Below are 23,393 nucleotides of genomic sequence, written 5' to 3' on the forward strand. Positions count from 1 at the left end.
TTAAATTGTGCTCTTTATCCATTTCCTACATGAAACATGTCCTGAATACATCCGAATGGGGAACAATTTGAGATTATTTATTTATTTAGATATAATGCATTATGCATTGAAATGTAAAATAACAGCAGAAATTTACTGTTAATTCAAAGATTATTGGTATAAAACACTGGACTTATTACTTAGAATGCATCTGAAAGTCTTATGATTTAAAGAACAAGTTTAAGGAGTTGCATATCTGTAACAGATGATACTTCCTAATGCTACCTCCACTTAAATAGTATGTCTATACACGCAGCTGCACATACTATATGCTGCTACCTAAACATTTAAGAAATATACATACATTTACCAAGAAGTTAAAGTAGATTGTATTTTTTGTAAACCCATTGCTTTTCAAAATGTATAAAGCTTGAAGAACGTACTTGGGTTTTTGTCTTGGTCCATGCCTTGTTCGTGTGCCTCCTGCCATTCCCAGCATGTTTCACAGTAAGCACGGATCTGCTCCAGAAGATGGAGCACGCGGATTTCCCGTCTGCCTCGCTTATCATCAGGCTGGGAGTGAATGATGTTATGCAGCGCTGCGCTGGCTCTGGCACGGGCCTCCTTACTACCACGAGAGTTCCCTAACAAGACAGAGTCTTTATCGTTGCCATGTAAAAGCTGGATGAGGAGAGGAAGACATCCAGACTGACGCATGGCTATGCAGCTGTCTTGGGAGCTAGACATTGCTAGCAATGTTCTTGACATGTCATCTTTATCATGAGTACCAAGCATTGATAACAATGAGTACACCATTTCCACCTGCAGGTCAAATGATTTTAAAAATAGAGTTATATTTTAAAACTACATATTAGAATTAAGTTTAAGTGAAATCTGAACGGTACACATGAGGAAAACAACCCCAAACAAACAATTAATTTCATGGTGCAAGAGCCCATGCTATTTAGAAATAATTAAGTACTATTACTACTTCACCATAAATAACCTTAACAAATCTCACTTCATGGTTAAAGAGCTAGAATAATTTGGTGGTAACTGTAGGCAGCTGTATTGGTCTGCAAGACTTCTGGTGAAGACTTCTAACTTTCCATTGTGCAAAATGATTAAATAAACAATAATGAAAATATTTTACTTTGAAAATACAAAATACATTCAAAATTCACTCTGTCTCAAAGAAGCAAGTTCTGTATGAATTGCAGTTTCATGCAGAAATGCTCTTCAGTGAAAAAATGTTATGTGGCATTAAAAAAAGTATCAAGACAGGGTAAGAGTAATTACATGAATTTCTACTTTATATTGTAGTAAAATACCCTGGAGTTTTCACTTAAACTGTTTCAAATTAACCAACCATTTTTTGTTACAATGAGTGACTTGCATATGGACTTGCATATAATATTAAAAACACAGTAAAAACACAGTAAAAACGAAACTAGAGAATTAAATTAAAACTTCCTTCAAGTTTACAGGGGTAAAATCAGAGAAGGAAATAAATGCTCATTTACTATATATCATCTAAGTACCAAGCATTTGTAGAATTAAACAAAGCCTTATAAGCTCAGCAAAACACATTTAAATTTAAACCAACAAACTTTTACATTAAAAAATATGATTCTTCAGGGATTCCTTTATCTATCTGTGGTCAGTGAACAGATTGATTTGTCTTTCCCATTCTGTTTTCTTCATCAGTAGATTTACACTAAGAATAGCATTTGGTTCCTTCAGTAAGCTGTTAGTAGAATACTATAGTGTAGAAGATGGTAGAGATACTATCTAGAACTCTTGAATTCTATACAAACTCCTAAAGCCAAGACAAACAGCAATGTTCAAAATCACAGCACAATGTAAAGTTGTAAAAAAAAAAAACCAAAAACTATCAAAGTGAATTTGGATAGCAGTGGGCATTTCTTTAGACTGTATTAACTAAGAAATGACACTTTGGACTACTAAACCAAGTTTTCTACAAGAAGTCAGATTTTTGTACTACTTAGTAGTCTAATTAATGATTTTGTTTCTTCCCAAAAGATTCAAATGTACAAATACCTAGCTATACAAAAACCACAGGGCAGTGAGTAGACAAAGCAGCAATCTGCTAATGTGCATCTCTTGAAATACCGTAGGACTGATGGAACAATGGAAGTCTTGATGTCTGTGAAACTGTATGATCTCATACAAATCAACTGAAATAGTCTTGAAAGCTATCTTATAACAACCTAGCGTTCTGGTTTGGAAATTCTTGGTCTGGAAAAATTCATACATAGTATTAAAACAAACTGCTTGGATTCATAAAATACAGTGAATTTAACTGCTTTATGTATGCCTTTTGACAGGTATTTCAAGTGTTAGCTTTAATCCACAGTAATTTAGATCTGAAAGATAATTTTTCTGTCAGATAATAAAGCTGAAGAAGCCATCAAAGTCTGATCTCCAAGCTGTGGCAAAGAAAGGATCGGAAAAACTATGAAATATTTTTCTCTCCTTCCCTGTATACACTCACTTCAGATAAAGAAATCTTTCTGCATTTATAAATGCACTACTCTGTTTAGAATCACATTCTAAACACAACACCTTCTCATGTATCAGAACTAAGCTTTTCTTATTCTACAGATCACTAAGTTCAATCTGCATCTTTGCATTTATTTTTTCAAACTCTCCATGCATTCAGGATTCTCCATCTGCCTGCAGCTTCAGGAAATTCTATAGATTGCAATGAAAACTTATTAACAGACTAACCGACGTCACATCCGTTTGTGGCATGCATACAGTGCAAGACAGAAATTCCAACATTAGAGCAACATATTTAAGACCCAAAGTAATCAATATGCCGTCAAGACAAATGAGTCATGGAAGACAGGGATCAGTAACCCGCCAATACTATTGCACAATATACAAATACTACAACACAAACTCCAGTGTTCCATGAACTTGTTTGTAAGAAATTTGTGCTTTTTGCCATCTTTTTTTCATGCTGTACATATACTTTCAAACACATTCTGTTCCAGACAGACACCACTGTGAATGTCTTACATAACTGTTTAGAATTTTTGGTCTGTTTAATTCCTTAGCAATTGCATATGCTTCGTGAATTTGGTCTCTGGAAAAGGATTTCAAGAACTGATTTTGTAAGTTTTCATCAGAGTACAGATCAATATCATGGAGCTTTTAAATACTCTAGGAACTTCTAGCAATTGGTTCTTTGTTACTGTAGTAACTTTTAATTGTCAACAAGTGAAGTCAACAAAAAAAATTCTGTGCATACATATCGAAGTTGGAAAATACTGTTCAATTATATCTCCATAAAATTACTACAGGTGAATAGATTACTCTGCTAATATTAGTACTACTGCCAGAAACAATGAGGTTATTTTATTAGTAGAAATGTAGCATTAGCGACCTGTGGTTTGTAATCTTCGGTTACCTTGGTACCCAGATGACTTGTCAGTCTGCGAGGTACAGAGTAGTTATTACTAGAGCTCATAACACTGGCTGCCTCGTGGTCCATTCGAGCAGCAGAACCCTACAAATACAAACAAAAATTCAGTGCAATACTAACTGAAGATTAACTGAAAAAACAACTATTGTCTAATTCTGTTTCGGCACTAGACCACGAAATCATATTTATGGTTAAGAATTCTCAACATATTTTGGTTAAGTCAGGTCCTCCCTGCCAACAGTACTTAGATGTCACTGTTAAGGTGGATTTTATTACAGCTTCTCCCAAAATCCTCTCTCAATGGAGTTTCATTTTCCAATGAAATTAATTTATAATCTGTTTTCATTGAGAAAAAGGAGGATTTTGCAACAAGCTCAATTAAGATTTTAAGGAGAGAAAAAAGGATAATTCTACTTCTATGTCAGATTATATATTGCATAAGACTGCATATACGTCTCTATAAAAATCAGATAAGCAAGAACTGACAAGTTAAGAGATTCACCCAGACAAGGAATAACCATACTTAAATTTGCCTGTATCAAAATAAAATCATTAATGGATTAAACTGTTCTATTTTTAAAAAAGAACTATAAAATGATGATATATTTTCCCTAAAAATGATCATGAATAGCATGTCCCTACCTATTGTAGCAAGACGTACTATTAGTATATTTGTCCTCTTTTAAATCTATTTCGTGTATTTACATTTTTTGTTTTTCACTGCTGCCATCTACTCACTTCTTTATTTTTTGTCTTTGTTGTTGAATTTTCTTTGTCTCTTCTTCCTATTTATGAAGCTTCCTGATGTCACTTCCTCCTCATTCAGTTTGGGAAACTAAAATATACATTTGAGTTGCCAACACTTTAAAAGAATATTGTTCTATTTATTTCACTTCAGTACTGCTGAAATTCATCTCATCTTGCAACTGAGAAGAATGCCTTACAAGATCTAAGTCTTCTCAGTGCTGTGTTGACCAAAACCCGTATCTCTCTTTATTTGCTGCTTTTCTCTATATAGGAGGAGCGTCTTCATGTGTAATCCTTACCTAAGTGAATATGTTACCCACCATGATCAAAACAGATGTTGATAAATATTTATTTGCAATCATGTTTGCTCTTTCAATATTAGAGCCCAAATAAAAAAATACATTCCGGAAGTTGAAAAATTACTTCATATTCCGTTTTTAAACACTGACTGTGAAGGAATCACAGAAGCTTCACAAGTATTAAAAATTCATACACATTAGTGAACCATTTCAGTGATATCTGCAAAGTCATGCACAAAATAACAATTTTAAACCAGTTTGTTTTAACATGACTTGATCAACAGAAAAAGTACAAGGCATTTTCTCTGCTCTGTGGGACATTTCCTTCATGAAGTAGGGAACCTAGCTATATTCCTTCATAAAGCTTGCAAAACAAAGGAAAGGAAAAATTTAACTTCAGTGTCAAGACATTGTGCTGAAAGATGGTACAGAAAATGACATGATTGAATCCTGAAAAATCCCAGCTTCAATTGGCAGTATTTAAAGTAACATTGATTAAATGACTACAAAAATAAGTAGGCCCAAATAATTTGGTTTAAATTTCTGGTGTTCTGCTTAACTGTGACTGCTCAGCAAAGCAAAGCATACTGAGCGGGTTTATCAGAAATAAACATTACGCACAATCCATTAAGCCTCCTCTCTCTGGACTTGTACTGGAAGTAAATAATCCCCAGATGTCTCTTAGAATATTCAGAGATCTATCACCCTCCAGAAAGAAAGGATATACATTTTCAACATTTTTATGAAGCAAATTTGAAAATTGCAAAAATCACAAACATAGGACCTCAAATGAAGAATGAATTCTCCACTTGAGAGTCTGCCAGATGACAATCCATTTTTCCTTCCTTCCCTGTCAAGAATTTTCTCCAAAACAACTCCTGATTCACTCAATAAAGACTGATGATGCAGCCACAGTGCATCAATTATTTAAATACATTGTTTTCAATCTGAAAGTTGTGCTGAACTATTTCTTTTCCCCAAACAATAACATTGTCCTAAGAGTGAGACTCAAAGCCCAAAGCAATTACTCAGAGATGGCTGACACAACTTAATTCTAAATGGTTATCAAATATATTTCAAAGGCAAAATTATTACCTGTGCTTAATGTTTAATCACATGAAATATTCTAGCCAAAGTGTAATTTATATTCTTTCTGGTAAATCTTCTACACAATACTTCCAGATGGATTTAAGTAATTCTATTTCTCTTAAGTAGTAAAAATATTTTGCATATGAATTCAACTATTAAACTTCAAGGGCAAAGTCTGAAAATCCAAATTACTATCGGGTATGTCTCACCTACATTTGGAGATTATGAAATGAATGAACATTAGTGCACAGTAAATAAATAGTTTTATCAACAGAAGGAAGCCATACATTTTGATATTTCTTTTAAAAATACAAGAAGAATTTAAAATAACACTTAAAATAATTCTTGAAATGAATTTCACTAATAAAAGGAACAGCAATGACTGACTATTGAAAAGCATTTAAACAACTTTAGCACACTTTCAGATTATTCATGGATACTACTGTTTCAAAGCTTTATCTAAAATGCTATTAAGGAAACACTAATGATAAGCCTGCCATTTGATTCTTCTATTTAAAATCACTGATGCTATAATGATCACTTCTAATGTAAAAATGGAGCCATTTCTCATAATTAAATCATACTGCTCATGTTACAGGTCAGCTACAATAAAGTAGCATTCTTTGTAGACACTTCTGTAATATTTTTTCTTTGTATTAGGCTACTTAATTATTTAAACCAAAGAAAGCCATTTCCTGCATTATCAAATACATATATTCTATCTTATAAAAAACATTTCTTTCTACTAAACACAATAAATTACGCAGTTCTAGATGCAATGAAGAAGCTCAAAAATCTTTTTCAAAATGTGCAGGCATGCAAACACTGTCAGGTATATCTGCATTTACAGAATACAACATAAACAGAACAATCAATTTACCTGACCAGTACTGCTAGTTGACATACTGATTTCTGGTGCTCCTTGACCTTCGCTCTGCCTCTCTGTATCATGGGAACCTGCATCATGCTTGCCTTGAGGTGCTCTCTGTCAATGTAACAGTTTATGAAATTATATATATAGAGAAATGAGATACAATCATTCAATGCTCTCTAGACTGTGAATCAACAACGCTGCATCTTCACAAAGCCACAAAACAGCATTTTGTATTTCATGGCACTTTGTTTCAATAGTTAACAGCTGAGATTGACTGCCTTAGAAAAACTGCGAGATAAAAGTAAAGCTTGTCCTATGAGGATTACAGTCCTGCAAGACAAAGGATTTGCTGTGAGACACAGAAACACCATTTTCTGCCAGTGTGCTCGTGTCGCTATCAGAAATGTAACAGAATTGGAGCAAACAACTGTCTTCCCTGCACTGTCACGTGATCCATGCTGGAGACTACAGCTAGCATGGTTAAATTAGGATTACACTGTAAGACAAACTTTTTTTTTTTGCAAACAGAAATAAGTCAACCTAAATTTTAACAACAAACACTGCAGGAGTAACTAGCTTGATACCAATAAAGTTTATATAAACCTCCCACCAAGATATATCAGCAAATCAACACCAAAATCAGGCCCTTAATTATAGTTCCTTTAAAAATCAGATAGAGTAATTGAGCTTTGTTAAGTAAGTGAAATATCCAGCATCACCCACTAGTATGCTTGACACGTTCCAGCTTTTCATAGCAACACATAAGCCTGCCCTCACTGAAGTCTGGTGTTGAAAAGGTATTGCCTTACCTCAAGAACAAAATTATTTTTATAAAGTTAGTTTTGATGTCAAACCACCTTTTTTAGACTCAGAGGCTACTACCACATACATGCCCCTTTTATTTGTTCCACTACATTTGCTATATTAAATTCAGTCACCACAGGGTCCTAAAATGTTTTTGAGCAGTATAACCTATGATAACTGCAGTCTGCCTTGATTTATGGAAACTTCTCTTTAATTTTTAGCAGAAACATACTTTACTTCAATGGGCACCCAGTGAAACTTTTTTAGTCATCTAAAAAATGTTAGTTTCTTTAGGTGTGTGGTGATCAAACACACAGTGTCACCAGAGTTTATTTATTTGTTCACATAGACATTACTGTATCAAATCCAGAAAATATTTAACACTGAACAGTTTCAGAAAACAGTAATTAACTAAATACATGTTTAATAATAATTTCAAACCAACATTAAAAAATGAAATATATATCCAATTAACTAAATGAAGAACATTTGTCAAAAAACACAAAGGAGTAACATGAGAAAACTGAGAATAAATTGTGATAATATTTTTCTTAAATTGTATATTTATTTATAGAAAATGAGTAGCCTTTATGGGAAAGCACAGAAAATACTTCTGGAGACAACATTCCTGCTGTTTTAACCAAATTTTTCATTTAAAAATTCAACGTCTTTGCCAGTATGTATGAAATTTCATTACTATTTATGTACATGCAATGACTAAAGACATTTTGCTCCTGATAGAAGAGTAGGAACTCAGTCAAGATCAGGCCTTGTTGAAAAACGTGGCAAATACAGAATATGATGACTACTTCCCTCATAGTATTTTCAGTCTTGAGTGAAGTGTAATGGTGAGTTTGACATAAAATCTGTTTCTAAGCCTCCTCTAGAAGCAAGGATAGAATTTTCCAGTCATTAGATTACAATAATTTTCAATCTCATGAACAATGCAGTATTCAATGTACACAGAAGTCAAAATCAGAAGTGTTCATTAGCAAGGCACTGAGTTACCCTAGGGGATAGTTATTATTCTTCCGACAATAGCCTCAAATTAGGGGCACATTTTCTTTGAGTGCTGATGGTATTTACTGAAAAGCTTTGATGCATCTGGAGCACAAACAGGGAGACATTTCATTCTTTTAAACTTAAAACAGAACTCCCCTCAGTGTTTCTGTCTTCTCACTTACATACATACTTTACCACACACAAACTATTTAGGAGGTGGCATCTCATTCCCCCTAAAAAATCTCAAAAATATGCCAGTATAAAAAGTCATCAATATAACATCCAATTTCATTTGCAACTTTAAGTTCATTCATGATGGTTCGAAGCACGGTTGATCACTTTTTAAATGCAGTGTGCACTCAGAACATGTACAAAGATGCACACCCGTGTTACATGTTACGTGATTCATCCATGGGCCCTGAACATCAACTATGAGTTCACATCAAAGATTTTTTACCCTAGCTACAGAAGAATGGCCTAATGCAGTTAATAGTAACATAGGTAGCAGATAGCTAGTATTTACTGAGAAACGATTCCTTCATATAAATATATATCAAATTAATGTGATTAGTAAAGTACTATATTACATAAATATATAAAAAGTGTATGCACACATATACACATGGATGATTAAATTTTTGTATAGACATAGCATTACTTTGAGTCAAATAATATTAATCTCTGACAGACTTGGTTTTGGTATAAATAGAACAGTACAACCATAATACCATTGCATAACATATAATATATATAGTATATGTTATTACCATACATATAAAATGTAATATAGTATAGTATGCAGATAGTACAGCAAGGATAGTATAACCACTGCAAGTATCCTGTGTCTGTGCATTAGCTTTTAACAATGAAGGTAGATGAAAAGTGGATCAAAATATTTAAGTCAATCATATCAAGAATCAATGAATGTATACAAGAGCAGATACTGTAACCTCTAAATGTGGTGGAGAATTATACAACAGTTAGAGAATGAACAGTGCAAGGGTCCACTGTGTTAAACACAGCTTATTCTGAATTTTTGGGCTTACAGCCATTCAGATATCACACTAAAAAAGTAATGGTAAGTTTTGAAGTTATAAAGTATGCTTGTTTGCTTTTGTAGTAGAAAAATGGTTAAACACTGCACGTGCTTATTATACCAAGATTGAGGTGATCTCTAGATCTTGTCACTATGGTCTGAACATTTCTGAAGTCAACAACTATCACTTGTCAAATGATTCTGCAGTATGTACTGGTAGAAGAAAGAAAAATCTCTGTATTTCGAGACATTTGCCAGTATAGTAGGACTTGATCATTTTTTCTAAAACAACCAATTAGAAAATTTTGCTTAAATAACTTGTAATTGTGACTTGTTGTTAGAGTCTCCTGTGTACTTACTAGGACTTAGGTCTTTTGTATACTTTTAAGAATTTTCTTCAGACTATTCAATAACTAGTTTTTTCTGAACATTGAAAACTAAAGGCAGACTATAATTTTCTAGATAGCAGAAATGTTTGTTATGCTATGTCTTCACAGTAAATACAAAAATTATACAGGTGTATGAACGTAAGACAAAGAGAAGGAAGCAACAAACAGGAACAAGAAGCCGTAAGACTGAAACAGTTTTGCTGCAGTTGAGTCAGAAAAAAGATGTATTGTGTTAAACCCTTCACAGAATACCTGTCCATCAGGTATTCTATGAAGATCTCACCAAATATCTTGTTGATATATGAGAATTCTCATGAAACTGGAAGGTACTTGCAAATGGATTCCTTCAACTATGTCAAATAGCATTTGCAGGAATTAGTAATTTGCAAAAACTTCAAAATGCACTATATTTTTCTTTGCTGATATATTTTGTAAAACTTTTAATACTACTGCATATGATCTTTTTTATATATTATTGATTTTATGTAATTATTTGCACAGGCACAGAGGCCAACTATATCAGCAGATACAGTTATTTATTCTTGTTATTAGATCTTTATGAACAGAAGCAAAACATTCAAACTGGGTATCATTATATTAGGCTCAGTACAGTAGTAAAATAAAGATCTCATGCTTACACTTTTTAGTTATATAGACTTTGCAATTTGAGGACCATTAGCTTCTTCCTGTGTGGCTGCCTCTCTGAAATGCCTCTATGCTACTGCATGCTGCAAGGGGGACAAAAGCAGGAGTAAAAGTCTCTGTGCCTCCCTGGATTTACAGTGAAGTAGTGGGATAACTCACATGACTGTAAGGCTGTGAGTGGGGAATAAAAACCTAGCAAGCACAACCTGGGAAGCCAAGGAGAATAGCTGGAATGCATGGAGATATAGGTAAGGTCAGTCAACAGCTTATGGATGAAGAGTAGCTGGATGCTGATGTAATGGATAAATGGTATAGATCTGACCAGGAAGAAGAAACAGATGAGATGTTTTCCAAACAACTACACTAATCATAACTTGCACAGGACCTGGGCCTCCCAGAGAACTTTATACATTCTGATATCTGCTGCATATGAAGCACTATAATGTAGAGCAAAACAATCTTAAGAGATTTGTTGAGTGCTCTGCTGACAATTTCTTCACACAGGCAATCACAGAGGCAACAAGGAAAGATGATCTGCTGAAGCTGTTATTTACAAAGAAGGAAGAACTGGCTGGGGACATGAAAGCCTTGGCTGTGGTGACTGAGAGATGGTAGAATTCAGAATCCAAAAAGGACAGAGAAAGGCAAAAAACTGAACAACAGCTAATGTTGCAGGAAAGCAGACTGTAACCTTTTCAGGTGTCTGCTTGGAAGAATCCCACAGGATACAGTCAGGGAGAAGAGAAGGCTGTGAGGGTCTCTCATCAATATGCATAAACAACTGCAATGGCTAATGTGTCAAAAGACCAGACACTTAATTACACACACAACTATAGCTTCACATACAACTCCAGATTTTCCCTTAAACTCTACAATTATAAAACCATTATCATTACAAATGGAAAAAAGATACAACCCTTAATAATTCAAATGTTGTTCCAAATTTTCAGTTTTTATTTTGGGAGAAAATAAACCACAAAATATTTAGGTGCTACATAAAAATTGTAACTATTTTACCAGTTCAATTCCATTTTTTCTAGTGAATTTTCACTACAAATGCAGGGTTTTGTTTTGTTTTTTTTTTTTTGCTAATGGCTACTACTATTGCCTTTGTTGTTCACAAGAAACATTATTTTTTACTTCTTTATATAGAACCCAGTACTTAAAATGCTAAAAATATGCAAGGCTTCTAAGAAACCAGGCAAAAGCTGTAATCATTCTTAGCACTTTTTTTATCTTTCTCAAGAGATAAGCAAGTCATGAAATTGTTTATCAAAAATTCCTCTTCAGAAAGACATGTACAACTGATTGTTTTAATTACTTAATGAAACAAAGGCTCAGCCATTATAACACACTGCACTTTTGTCTTTTAACTGGTAGAACTTTTAACTGGCTTATCGTTAGTGATTCACAATCAATAATAGCATGAAGAGTAATTTCAGTTCACTGTTAAGAGAACAAGTAATTAAGTTCGTAAATTGACTAGTTCAATAACTCTGACATTACCAGCTTCTGCAAATAATCCTATCCACCAGCTTATTCAAATGAATTTTTTTTAATAAGTACGTATCAGAAACAAAAGAAGATTCACTAACCTCTGCTTCTGCTGCTTGAGACTGCAGGAGCTGCCGTATACGAAGAATATCCTTCTCTATCTGTTGAATTCGTGTCACCCTCACCTGAAATGAATGGTTTTATTCAAAACACCTTTTACTTATTCCATATAACAACAATATGAAAATTTCACTGCAAATACAGCTAAGTACAACAGCTTATACAAACAGAACTACTTAATTCAGGTTGCAATTCAAGTGTTCTTCACAAGAAAACACAGGCATGATTGCAAACATTGAAAATACAGTGGACAGTTAGTTCTCTAATAATGCTAGTACTTTTTTTAGCAAATGATTTCACTCTACTCTCCATACAGAAATTTGAGAGAATTTATGATGACCAAGCATCTTCAAAATATAAAATGGCTTCTGTTACATTCAGTTATTAAGATGATTTGGGAGCTTTCTTTATGTGAACAGCCTCTGAATGTTTTCTGCTCCTACAAATCTCAAATAATTTACGAAGGAAGTGTAAAGAAAAAGCTACGTGCTTCTTTGGTTTGTCTGGGTTTACACAGACATTCCTGAATCAATCTGACTTTTTTTTTTTAGAGGAAGCTGTATCGCTACTCATTTCTCAATGCAATCATTCTGTGGTTCATAAATGGAATGTTGAAAAACCAAACTTTACAGGATGGATATACAAGCTGTATTGTGAAGCACAGGATGAGTTATGACTATCTGAAACAGCAAGTGAATAAAGAAAGAGGTAGATAATTGTGTGAGCTTGATAATATGCAGTCACTGACTCCAAAAGTGGGCAGAAAATAATTAGCCCAGTAACATCAGAATATGAACAGAACACTGAATTGATTCAATAATATATTTTTCTCTGATGGACAGATTAACAAAGCCTGATTGTTGTACCTGAAAAACATTTTCAGTGCTATACTAAAATAAATAAATAAATAAATAAATTTTGTGCATCCAGTGGAAACTGAACATTATAACCAACCTTATTTAACATCTTTACAACCTGAAAATGAAAATAAGATGAACTTTTTAAAAAGGTACTATACCAAAAGACACACATGGGAGTAGAAACACAATGTAATCTCAAAATCTTAAGAGACAAAGCCTAAAATTGAATGAATTCCTGAAACATACATCACAATAAGCTGTGGGAAAAACATCATGAACATCAACACTTAGTAGAGATGCACAGCTATGAACAGCAAAGTAAAAAATTTGAAAGCAGCACATAAAGCAAACAGATTATTCACTTTCCTTAGCTCCTGCATGAGGAAATTCTTAAGTATTAGAATGATATAAATTTATTACTGGAAATAACTGTACATTGGTGAGGCATATATGACAATATGTCATACGCCTGTATTTTGGAAGAATCATGTAGAGCTGCTGAAGTGAGTCCGCAAGAGGCCAAAAAGAGCATCAGAGAGTTGGAACACCACACCTGTGAAGACAGGCTAATGGGGCTGGTCTTGTTCAGCCTGTAGAAGGAAAGGCTTCAGGGAGACATCACTGTGGTCTTCCAGTACTTACAGGGAGCACACAAACAGGAGGGAAACAGACTTCTTACTCAATGTGATAGCGATAGGACAAAGAGGAAAGATTTTAAACTATAGGAGTGGAGATCTGTATTAGAAGGCAGGGCGAAGTTTTTTACTGAGAGGGCCTTGAGGCTCTGGCACAGGCTGCCCCAAGAAGCTGTGGATGCCTCGTCTCTGAAGTTGTTCAAAGCCAGACTCAGTTGGAGCTGATCAGACTGATATGGTGGGGTACAACCATGTCCATGGCAGTGAAACTGAAATTGGCTATTTTTAAGGTCCCAACCCAAGTCAGTCTATAATATTAGGACAAAATACTTCTCTGTCCTTAAGAATGACTTTGGAGTTTCCTTCTATTTCAATTAAGTGCATAAAGGACATCAAAGGAATAAGAATATGTATAAATGCACATCTAAAAATGGAGAAATATTTTTTGGCAGATGAAAAATACTCAAGATTGCATAATTTGTCAAGTACCACTAACAAACTTCTCAGAACAGGTCCCAAATTTCTCTTGAAAAATTTAAGCATTAGACAACTCTTCTACTAAGTGGACTTTACAGGGGACTTGAGAAGTTCCATCAATCAGAAACATGCTTTGTACCAAACACTGAACAAGCACAAAAAAGAAAGCATCTCTTGCCTTCATAATCTAAAGTCCAACACATGAAACCAGAGGTACACAGTCAAAGCACAACCAGAAGCAAACAAAACTGTATGAACCTAATGTAATTTGTTCAGCAATGAAACTGAAAACAAGCCTGAAGTCAGTATATCACTTAAGGAAGACCAATTATACTTTTTCCTATCTAAACATAACATATTGGAGCATCTCAGGATGTGCTATTAGTAGCAGCATACTGGGTATTAATTTGATGAATATGGTAAAGGGAAGGACAAAAACTCAGAAGAACATTCATTTTATTGTGTAACTTACAAGAGACCTCAGAGTAATAAGTCAAACAAGCTAATATTAAAGTTTAAAAGAGGGTTCTAAACTTTGAGAATAATCATTATTTACTCTGCAATGTGTTGATGCACTGTCACATTCATATATTTTCTGGTTAACAATACCACTTGATTATTAAGACATCTGCATGTCTAGGAATTAACTTTCAAGTATCTGAATGCATTCAGAAAATGGTTGAAATTTTAGTAGCTAAATAAGTAATATCACTTATCGCTTATAACATATTCGCATGGATTCTGAAATACTTACTTATCACTCATAAAAATATTTTTTGATAAAGCAACTTAAGATACAAATTACTTAGGAGTAATTTACTCCAGTGAAATGTACTCCAGTAGCACTTAGTAAAAACATGCCTTCATTTTCTGAAAAATAAAAATAAGAACCAGTACTTTCTTTTAAAAGAACAGTTTGCTTTTACAAAGGAGTTCTTTTTTCCAAATAGGACTACAATATAAATAATAGACATAATTATAAATGACTTGATTGACATTAGCAGTGTTGACATATTCATCTGTGCAGTACTTTTGGGTAAACATTTTCTTCTATCCTTAACTGTCTGCTTTTTTTTTTTTGTTTTCTTAAATAAAGATTTTGGGGATAAATTCTTATCAAAATTATATTTTTTGTGAGATTTTAAGGAATTCTAAACTGAAAAACTTGAGATCTCTTTCATTCTGGCAACTATATACAATTAAGTATATGCATTACAATATCTGAACACTTAAAGATCAAATTTAAAAACTTAAAAAAATCTTTTTTCTTCTCTCAAATGAGAAATACCATGTAAAGTTATAAACATCAGGTAAGAATTAGTGTAAACAGTTAAACCAGCTAAATTAAATAAAGTCCTCTGTTGCACCTTTTTGTGTAACCACTGGCCATGTGGTCATACGCAATCCTCAAAAGGGGTACAATGGTTGCTGTGAGCTGACTTGTTTCAGGAAGTCGTTCAGAGGAATTAGTGACAGTTGAGAGGGGGAGAAGATTACATTTTTATGGTCCTCTGAGAAAAGTGGCTAGTACATGAATTGGCAATGGAAGGCTACAAGCTCTTGCACAGAATAAATCTCTGGGCCTCTTAATGCACAGTTGTCTGCAGTGCCAATCTTTCTACATTTCAGCTGTTTCCATCCTTCAACTCGGACTTTGCACTATATGCTGTATAACAAGCAGCTATGTCAGAAAGAATCACAGAATGGCCCAGGTTGGATGGGACCTCAAGGATCATGAATCTCCAACCCCCTTGACCAAAGGCAGAGCCACCAACCTCGCCATGTAATACTAGACCAGACTGCCCAGGGCCCCATCCAACCTGGCCTTGAACACCTCTAGGGACAGGGCATCCACAACCTCTCTAGGCAGCCTTGTTCCAGCACCTCACCACTCATCATACAGAACTTCCCCCTGACATCCAACCTAAATCTTCTCTTCCTCAACTTATAACCCTTTCCCCTTGTCCAGCTGTTATCTACCCTTTCAAAGAGTTTACTCCTCTCCTGTTTATAGACTCCCTTAGGTACTGAAAGGCTGCAATTAGGTCACCTCACAGCCTTCTCATCTCCAGGCTGAACAAGCCCAGCTCCCTCAACCTGTCTTTGTGAAGGTGCTCCAGCTCCCTGATCATCTTTGCGGTTCTTCTCTGGACCCTCTCCAACAGCTCTGTCTTTCTTGTACTTGGGGCTCCTGACCTGGACATAGTACTCCAGATGGAGCCTCACAAGAGCACAGTAGAGAGGGACAATCACCTCTGTGTCCCTGCTGGCCACCCCTCTCCTGATGGAGCCCAGAATACCATTTGCTTTTCAAGCTGCACGAGCACACTGCTGGCTCATGTTCAGTTTTTCATTCATCAGGACCCCCAAGTCCTTTTCTGCAGGGCAGCTCTCAGGACTGCTCCTTCCAGTCTGTATAGATGCCTGGGATTCCTCCAGCCCAAGTGCAAAGCCTTGCACTTCGCTGTGTTGAACCTCATCAGGTTCATATGGGTCCACCTTTCAAGTCTGTTGAGGTCCCTCTGAATGGCATCCCTTCCTTCCACTGTTTCAACCGCACCACTCAGCTTGGTGTCATCAGCAAACTTGCTGAGGGTGCACTCAATTCCATCGCTGATGTCACTGATAAATATGTCAAAGAGCACTGGTCCTAAGACAGACCCCTAGCGGACACTGCTCGTTACTGGCCTCCACCTGGACAGAGAACCACAAGCAGCACCCTCTGTCTCAGCCTTTCAACCAATTTCTTATCCATTGAGTGGTCCACCCATCAAATCCACATCCCTCCAATTTGGAGATAAGGATGTGGTGAGAGACCATGTCAAAGGCCTTGCTCAAGTCCAGGTAAATGACATCAGCCACCTTCCCCTTGACCACCAATGCTGTCAGTCTATCATAAAAGGCCACAAGATTGGTTAAGCATGTCCTTCCCCTGGTAAAGTCGTGCTGGCTGTCTAGGATCACAAGCTCATTCCTCTTGTGATGAAACAGGTCGTCAAGGAGGATCTGCCCCATGATCTTCCCAGGTAGAGGTAAGTCTCACTGGCCTTTAGTTCACCGGGTTCTCCTTGCTCTTTTTCTTGTAAATGAGAGTGATGTGACCCTTCCTTCAGTCATCTGGGACCTCACCTGACAGCCACAACTTTTCAAATATGATCGAGAGTAGCTCAGCAGCCACCTCAGCCAGCTCCTTCAGAACCCTGGGATGCATGCCATCTGACCCCATAGACTTGTACACATTCAGTCTCATGAGGTGGTCTCAGACTTGTTCCGCCCTTTCAGTGAGGGGGGAGGGGGAATTTACTGTCTCAGTCCCCACCTAGAGGTTTAGGGATGCAGGGCTCAGGGACATGAGAAATACTAGAATCCTGGTCACCAGTGAAGACTGAGGCAAAGAATTCATTCGGCACCTCAGCCTTCTCTTCGTTCACTGAAGCCAGTTCTCCTTTTACATTTACATCTCCTTTTACATTTATGAAAGGAGAATATACAGAGCAATAAGAATGTTGAAAAACCAGCAAGTTCATGGCACATTTGAACACCACAGTGAAATAATACAGAATTTGCTTTTACATATTTGGATACCAATGTAGCTCTAAACAGTTTTGGCATCTATCCTTGGTACAGTGAAACCTAAAGGAATTATGAGTCAAAGCCCACAAGAGGAAGTTGTGGATATAGTTACTTCCTATTTGAGTAGATACCATATTTTCTTTAAGTAAATAGGCGTTTTACATAAAGAACAAAACATCTGTGACAAACCCACAGGTAAACATTAACTCAGAAAACATATTTCAACGTTCTCGATAGGATTTTTTCTCTCCCAGAATTCAAAAAGAATGAGTAGGGAAGTAGCTGCCTAAGGGAAAACTTACTTTTAGAGTGAGAAAACTACAGTCAAATAATTTCTTCTAACAATTTCAATTATAATAAATAACCTGGGCAATAGCATACTGTATCCATTTAGCTTACTTTACTTTATTCTACATTAGCCCATTAGTAACAAAACTCAGAAGTTTGATGCCACACTGCTACCTTATACAACAGAGCTAACCAGACGTACACAGGCTGAGCCTGTTCTGCCTTCACTCATAAGCAATTGACAGAAGTTGAAGAGCTGTATACATGTAGGACATTACTGTAGCTGCTAAACATTGATAGTACAGCCATACAACTTCCAGATCACAGTTGGTTATTATCCAAGCAGACTAAAAAAGGGAAGAACGAACTTGGCTTTGTCTTGAGTACATCCATATTAACATTAGGTGTATACCTGACAAGAGTTAGATTTATATTCTTTTACAGGATATGTATTCTGTAAAAAATTAAAGCCACATAATTTTTCTGGGAAGTCTAACTCATTTTAGAAAACATGCTTTAAACTGTAACTACAAACAGAGATAGTTAGAAATGTTTTACATGTAGCATAATTTCTGCTCATGTAAACCTGGAGAAGATAGTACCTAACAGACTGTTTTCACTGAAAAGATTTGCTCTTCAAATACATAAAAACAGATTATAACCTACTTGTTATTTAACATTATGGAAACAAGCAGTAATAAATAGCTCAAATAAGCAGCCATGGGAGATTAGTTTTTATAACCAGCAAGTAACTGATTATTCTACTTAAAGGTTTCACAGTTACATTTTGAGTTATACTTCTAAATTTGGTAACATGACTTGCTTACAGAATTGTGCATGTATTCATTACGAATGCAAAACAACTCTTGGTAAAAGCAAACAACTTAAAGGTACATATGTGAATTGACATATGGTCTCTGGTTAAGAAAATCTATAAAATCCTCACTGGATTTTATTCTCAATTTAAAGAAGTTACTCGAAGGCACCTTGAGAACTCACTAAGAATTGCAACCACTTCCATCATACCAGACTTTGATCACCAGCTTTACAAAACCAAGATCAAAGACCCCACTAGTTTCAGGTTTCTGTGGCACTCTTTTTTAATGTCTTAATAAAAATGTATTAAAAATAAAGAAGTTTTGTTACTTATATGCGTTAACTATACTATATATTTTATATGCAGCCCAATTTGTCTTTCTCAATGCAGCCCAGGCAAGCCAAAAGGTCACACATGCTATAAGCTATCACTGTGTTTACACATTATATAAAGATACAACTATCAATAATGTAATAAAAACATGGAAAAATCTGTTCTTTCTCCTAAAAACTCTACCTGTGCTCGCTTCTCCATATCCTGACAAGTTCCCAGTTGTTCTTCCATTGCAGCTCTGATCTGCCTTGCCTCATACTCCAGCTGCCTTCTGGTCATATCTGTTTGCAAGGAGAACTGAAAACGAATTACAGAGAAGGTGTTTTAGTATAGCAAATTTATGCGAGTGATGAACGCCTTTGAACAGAAGCAGAACAACTGCTTTTCCACAATAAAATTCATAAATAAACAGAATACTAAGAGTAGATTCCTATAACATGACTACACTATTAAAAAGATAAGCAAAACTGTTTCAAACATCAAGCTACCTGCAAGTTTTGTCAAACAACTAAATATCTGTAAAAATTGAGACATAATCACTGGTTACAAGCCTGGAATATTTGGTTACTAATGTAAATCAGCATGCCAACGAAACTGCTACGCATTCCAGGAGAATCAGTATTTATAAAAATATCCAGAAGTACAAAACTGTTGTTGTGATAGTATGAACTTATTGTTACTCCTATTGTCTACCCTATTTTTCATTATCCAGTGAAAAAAAACATGAATGTTCAATTTGTAACAACAACGTAGTTTAAACAAAGGCACTCCAACTAGTTTATGATTTTAATGTAAATTTAAAACAAGAGAAAATTTAAAACAAGAAAAATAGCAAGAAAATCAAATTAAGTGCTAATTTTAAAGATGACAAAAACAGAAAAGAAGGTGTCAGGAACTGCTGTAGATCACCTGGTCCCATTTTCTGTCAAAAGCAGGGTCTTAGAGTAAGGTAACCAAGCCTAAGTCAAGCCACGTTTTTAACACTTCCAGCAAGACAGATTTTCCTGTTTCTATAAGCAACCTATTCCAGTATTCAACTGTCCACACAATAAGGATTTCTTTTTTCTTATATTCACATAAAATTTCCCCTGAATAACTTGTGCCCTCTTGTTCTGTTACCACACATCCTTGTGAAGAGTACCTCTATCTTCTCTACAGCTACTTTTTAAGCATGAGAAGACACGAGATCACGATGAGATGAGAGGATAAAACAAGTTCTTTCAAAAAGGAGCAGTGATGAGCAAGCAGTACATCTGCACTTAGTACGTGGAGACTCCTCTATAACAGAAAGGTACTAGAACAGGGCACAAATGAAAAACAATGACTGCGTGAATGAAACGAACAAAACTGGAAGGCAGAAGTTTCCACAAAACCACAGCACTGTGTTATCGATAATCGCTGACAGAAAACAGAAATGTTTCTTTGATCTAAAAATACTCTCGGTGAGGAAAAAGGAAAAATCCAATCAATTGTATGCTTCTAACTTTTTTCCACCAATGATTTGCAAAAATCTTATGAAAGTAGAATTTATAAACCATTTCTATTTTGGGAAAGGAGCTTAAAAGAATGTCAGAAGGAAGCTTTCAGCTACTGATATATGGAAAGAAAGGTAATGATTGAAGCATAGTCAAAGCTGTTATAGCAGCTGCACAGAAATGAGAAGTTTGTGCATTTCAAAGCATTTAGACAAAGATACAAGCTAAGTGAAGCAAAAGTCTAAAAGCATTATAAAATTTTTTACAAGTTTAAGGCTTTAATTGTTCTTAGAAAATTGAATTAGGACTGCTGCACCTTTACACTGCTCCTAGACGTCTATACTACACTGCTTTGGACGATTATTCATCTTACGTATTGGTCCCCAAGAACAGTTCTCACTGAAGGCTTCATCAAGGTTCACTGAGAGTCAGAACAGACAAACATCTACAAATACGAAAAATGATACTAAAAGATACTAAAAAGTATAGGGTCTGCCCATTGTAGGCACATTCACAATTCCACCCACTGTTGATGGACATGTAGTAATGAGCATAAATTACAACAAAGCAGATTTAATGCAGATACTAAGAAAGATGTTCTAGTAAAAGTAAATGACTTAACTGATTATCTCTTGAAATGAAGAGACTTAAATCTTAAAAGCCACAACACATTAACTGTGACATAGATACAATTGACAGTCCTTTTGGAAAAGACTGCGTTGCCTAAAGGTCTTTTTCAGGCTTTCTCCTTCTTCTGTTTTCCTGATTAAATTGCCCATGACTCAATGTTATGTATGTCGATGTCCAGCTGCTTCACTCCAGTTACTGAAACACTTACATATTCTACTTCAATTTTCAGGAAGTGGGATTAACACTTAATTAGATTTGACTCTATAAAGACAGCTGATAAAAACTTTATGTGCAAATGAATGCACTGCAAATATATCCAGGTTTCTGGTTTCTAACAATCAGAAAATAAGTATGATCTTGAAGATCAGGTATCTTTATTACTCTTATTATCAGATTACTCTTATTATCTTATTTATTTACTAAATATTATTTATTATCATTTATATGAATCAAAATTCATTCATATCTGAGATCTTCATCATACAAGATGGCACTATAAATTATTTGGAGATTCTAAAAGGCTGCAGCAATTGTATTTACACACACCATAACACCACCTTACTTGCTATTTTGAAAGAAGAGTTCTTATATAAAATTGTCTCTTAGGCTAATACTGCTTTCAAAATTAAAAGACTCCATTAAATAACAAAAAATGATAGAAAAGAAGACCTCTGGGCAATACAGCTTAGTGATGTAATTTATTTGTCAAAATAACTTCTTGGTGTTCCTCTCCACTGTTGGCATTCATAGTGACAGGAATGAATTTTAAAATGCAAAACTACTTATGAAAACATTGTTCAGACCAAGTTAGCTTTACATACTAATTTATAATATTTTAAATGAAAATGGTAGTAGAGAAAATCACCAAGTTCATAAGATATACAAAACAGCTAATCAAAGACTGTAGCATACTACAGTTACTTACATTTTCAGTAAGGGGAAGACTGTCAATCCTTTTAGTAAGGTTCTGAAGCTGGGCATAATACCAGTCCTTTTCTTTCTCTTCCTTCTCAAGTTCCGCAAGTAAAAGAGATCTATTGAAAACAAGCAAGAAATTCCTCATTGTTAAGGCCTCATCAACAAATATTAATGCAGAAATGAGCACTGATACCAATACAATAGGTTAAAAAACAAGGTTTGAGGGAGAAAGTACTAACAAGAAGTTTAAGAAGTGTTCAGCTGGGACAAGGAAACAACTGCTATGCTGTACTGAGCAGGTCGTTTTAATTTCTTGTGTATCAGGCCCACAGTTACAGGAAAACAATGATATTTCTTCTACTACCACTTCGAAATCTACAGTTCAGCAGCATTTAGCAAAAGTTAAGCACAGTTACTGGTCCCCTGCTTCTTTTAAACAATAGGCTTTTGTACAATGCACCAAACTACAGCTGCTATTTAAAAAAGGACTGTAAATTTTAAGAGTGAATACTTCTCAATATCATGCTACTAAATATGGTTACCTTTACATCCTTTCTAATAGCTCATTAACTCTGTCACCCATAAAAACAAAAAACAAAACACATAAAGCATGCAATATGGAGTTTCTGTGATTGTTAAAAATACATGAGAGTATTTTCTACCGAATGTTACAGATAGGCTAAATCTGTAGCCATTTAACACATTTCAAATGGATATTATAAGCATACCGTAGACCTGAATAGCAGAGGAGAAAAATAAAAAGTTGACTACATATGGAATACCAAAACAAAACGTATTTGAAGTTTCACCGTTTTACTAATCCTTCATAAACTACATCAATACAGTTCCAAAAGTTACCAACATTGTTATATGTTATTTATTCTCATATCACTTTTCAAAATATATAAGATTTTCAGTATTACTCTGTATTATTCCGTATTACTAGCAAGCACTAAATCCCCTCCCTTAACTTTTACATCTGCCTGTCTTTAGTCTCAGTTTGTGATCTACGCAAGAGCCATATGAACCTTTACAAGACACACAAATAAAGTTATGGATAATTACTCTAAGTTTTTAAGGAACAAAGAGTGTACACAATAAAGTTTTCCCCAAATTACTTCATTAATGCATCCCAAGCAACTTTGGAGGATGATAATCAAGTCTCCTCATGAAAGAACATGCAGTAAAAAGAATTTAACAGTACATATTTTGAAGAATCTGTTTGACTTATTTTCTTGAAAAGTGTTTAAAACTATTTTTGGTAACTTAATATTCCATACCCAAAGCAAGGATGTTCCCTAAGGAATCCCTCAAGTCCTTTAAACAGACAATGTAATGTGAATAGATTATGCTTTGAGAAAGGCTGTGAGGGAGCCTTCCACTGCCCATTCTCTAACACACAGGGCCCGCATGCCTGATCTTTGTGCACCTTGGTGGAAATATACTGTTGGGCGTCCA

General features: G+C 35.1%; 1 protein-coding gene across 1 annotated transcript in view; it reads right to left on the minus strand.

The window, feature by feature from the left end:
* APC (APC regulator of WNT signaling pathway) overlaps nt 1-23,393 on the minus strand; it is a 94,024-nt gene that overhangs the window by 12,873 nt on the left and 57,758 nt on the right. The window contains exons 5-10 of the mRNA XM_065744257.1: nt 21,943-22,051; nt 19,096-19,209; nt 11,911-11,994; nt 6,446-6,550; nt 3,416-3,514; nt 423-801 (exon numbers count right to left, since the gene is read on the minus strand). Of these exons, the coding sequence (XP_065600329.1) occupies nt 423-801; nt 3,416-3,514; nt 6,446-6,550; nt 11,911-11,994; nt 19,096-19,209; nt 21,943-22,051 (890 nt within the window). The remainder of the gene's footprint in view (nt 1-422; nt 802-3,415; nt 3,515-6,445; nt 6,551-11,910; nt 11,995-19,095; nt 19,210-21,942; nt 22,052-23,393) is intronic.

This window comes from Cyrtonyx montezumae, unplaced genomic scaffold, assembly GCF_038088225.1.
Source record: "Cyrtonyx montezumae isolate F1298 unplaced genomic scaffold, pur_monq_1.0 scaffold_30, whole genome shotgun sequence".
In the NCBI taxonomy this organism is placed as follows: Eukaryota; Metazoa; Chordata; class Aves; order Galliformes; family Odontophoridae; genus Cyrtonyx; species Cyrtonyx montezumae.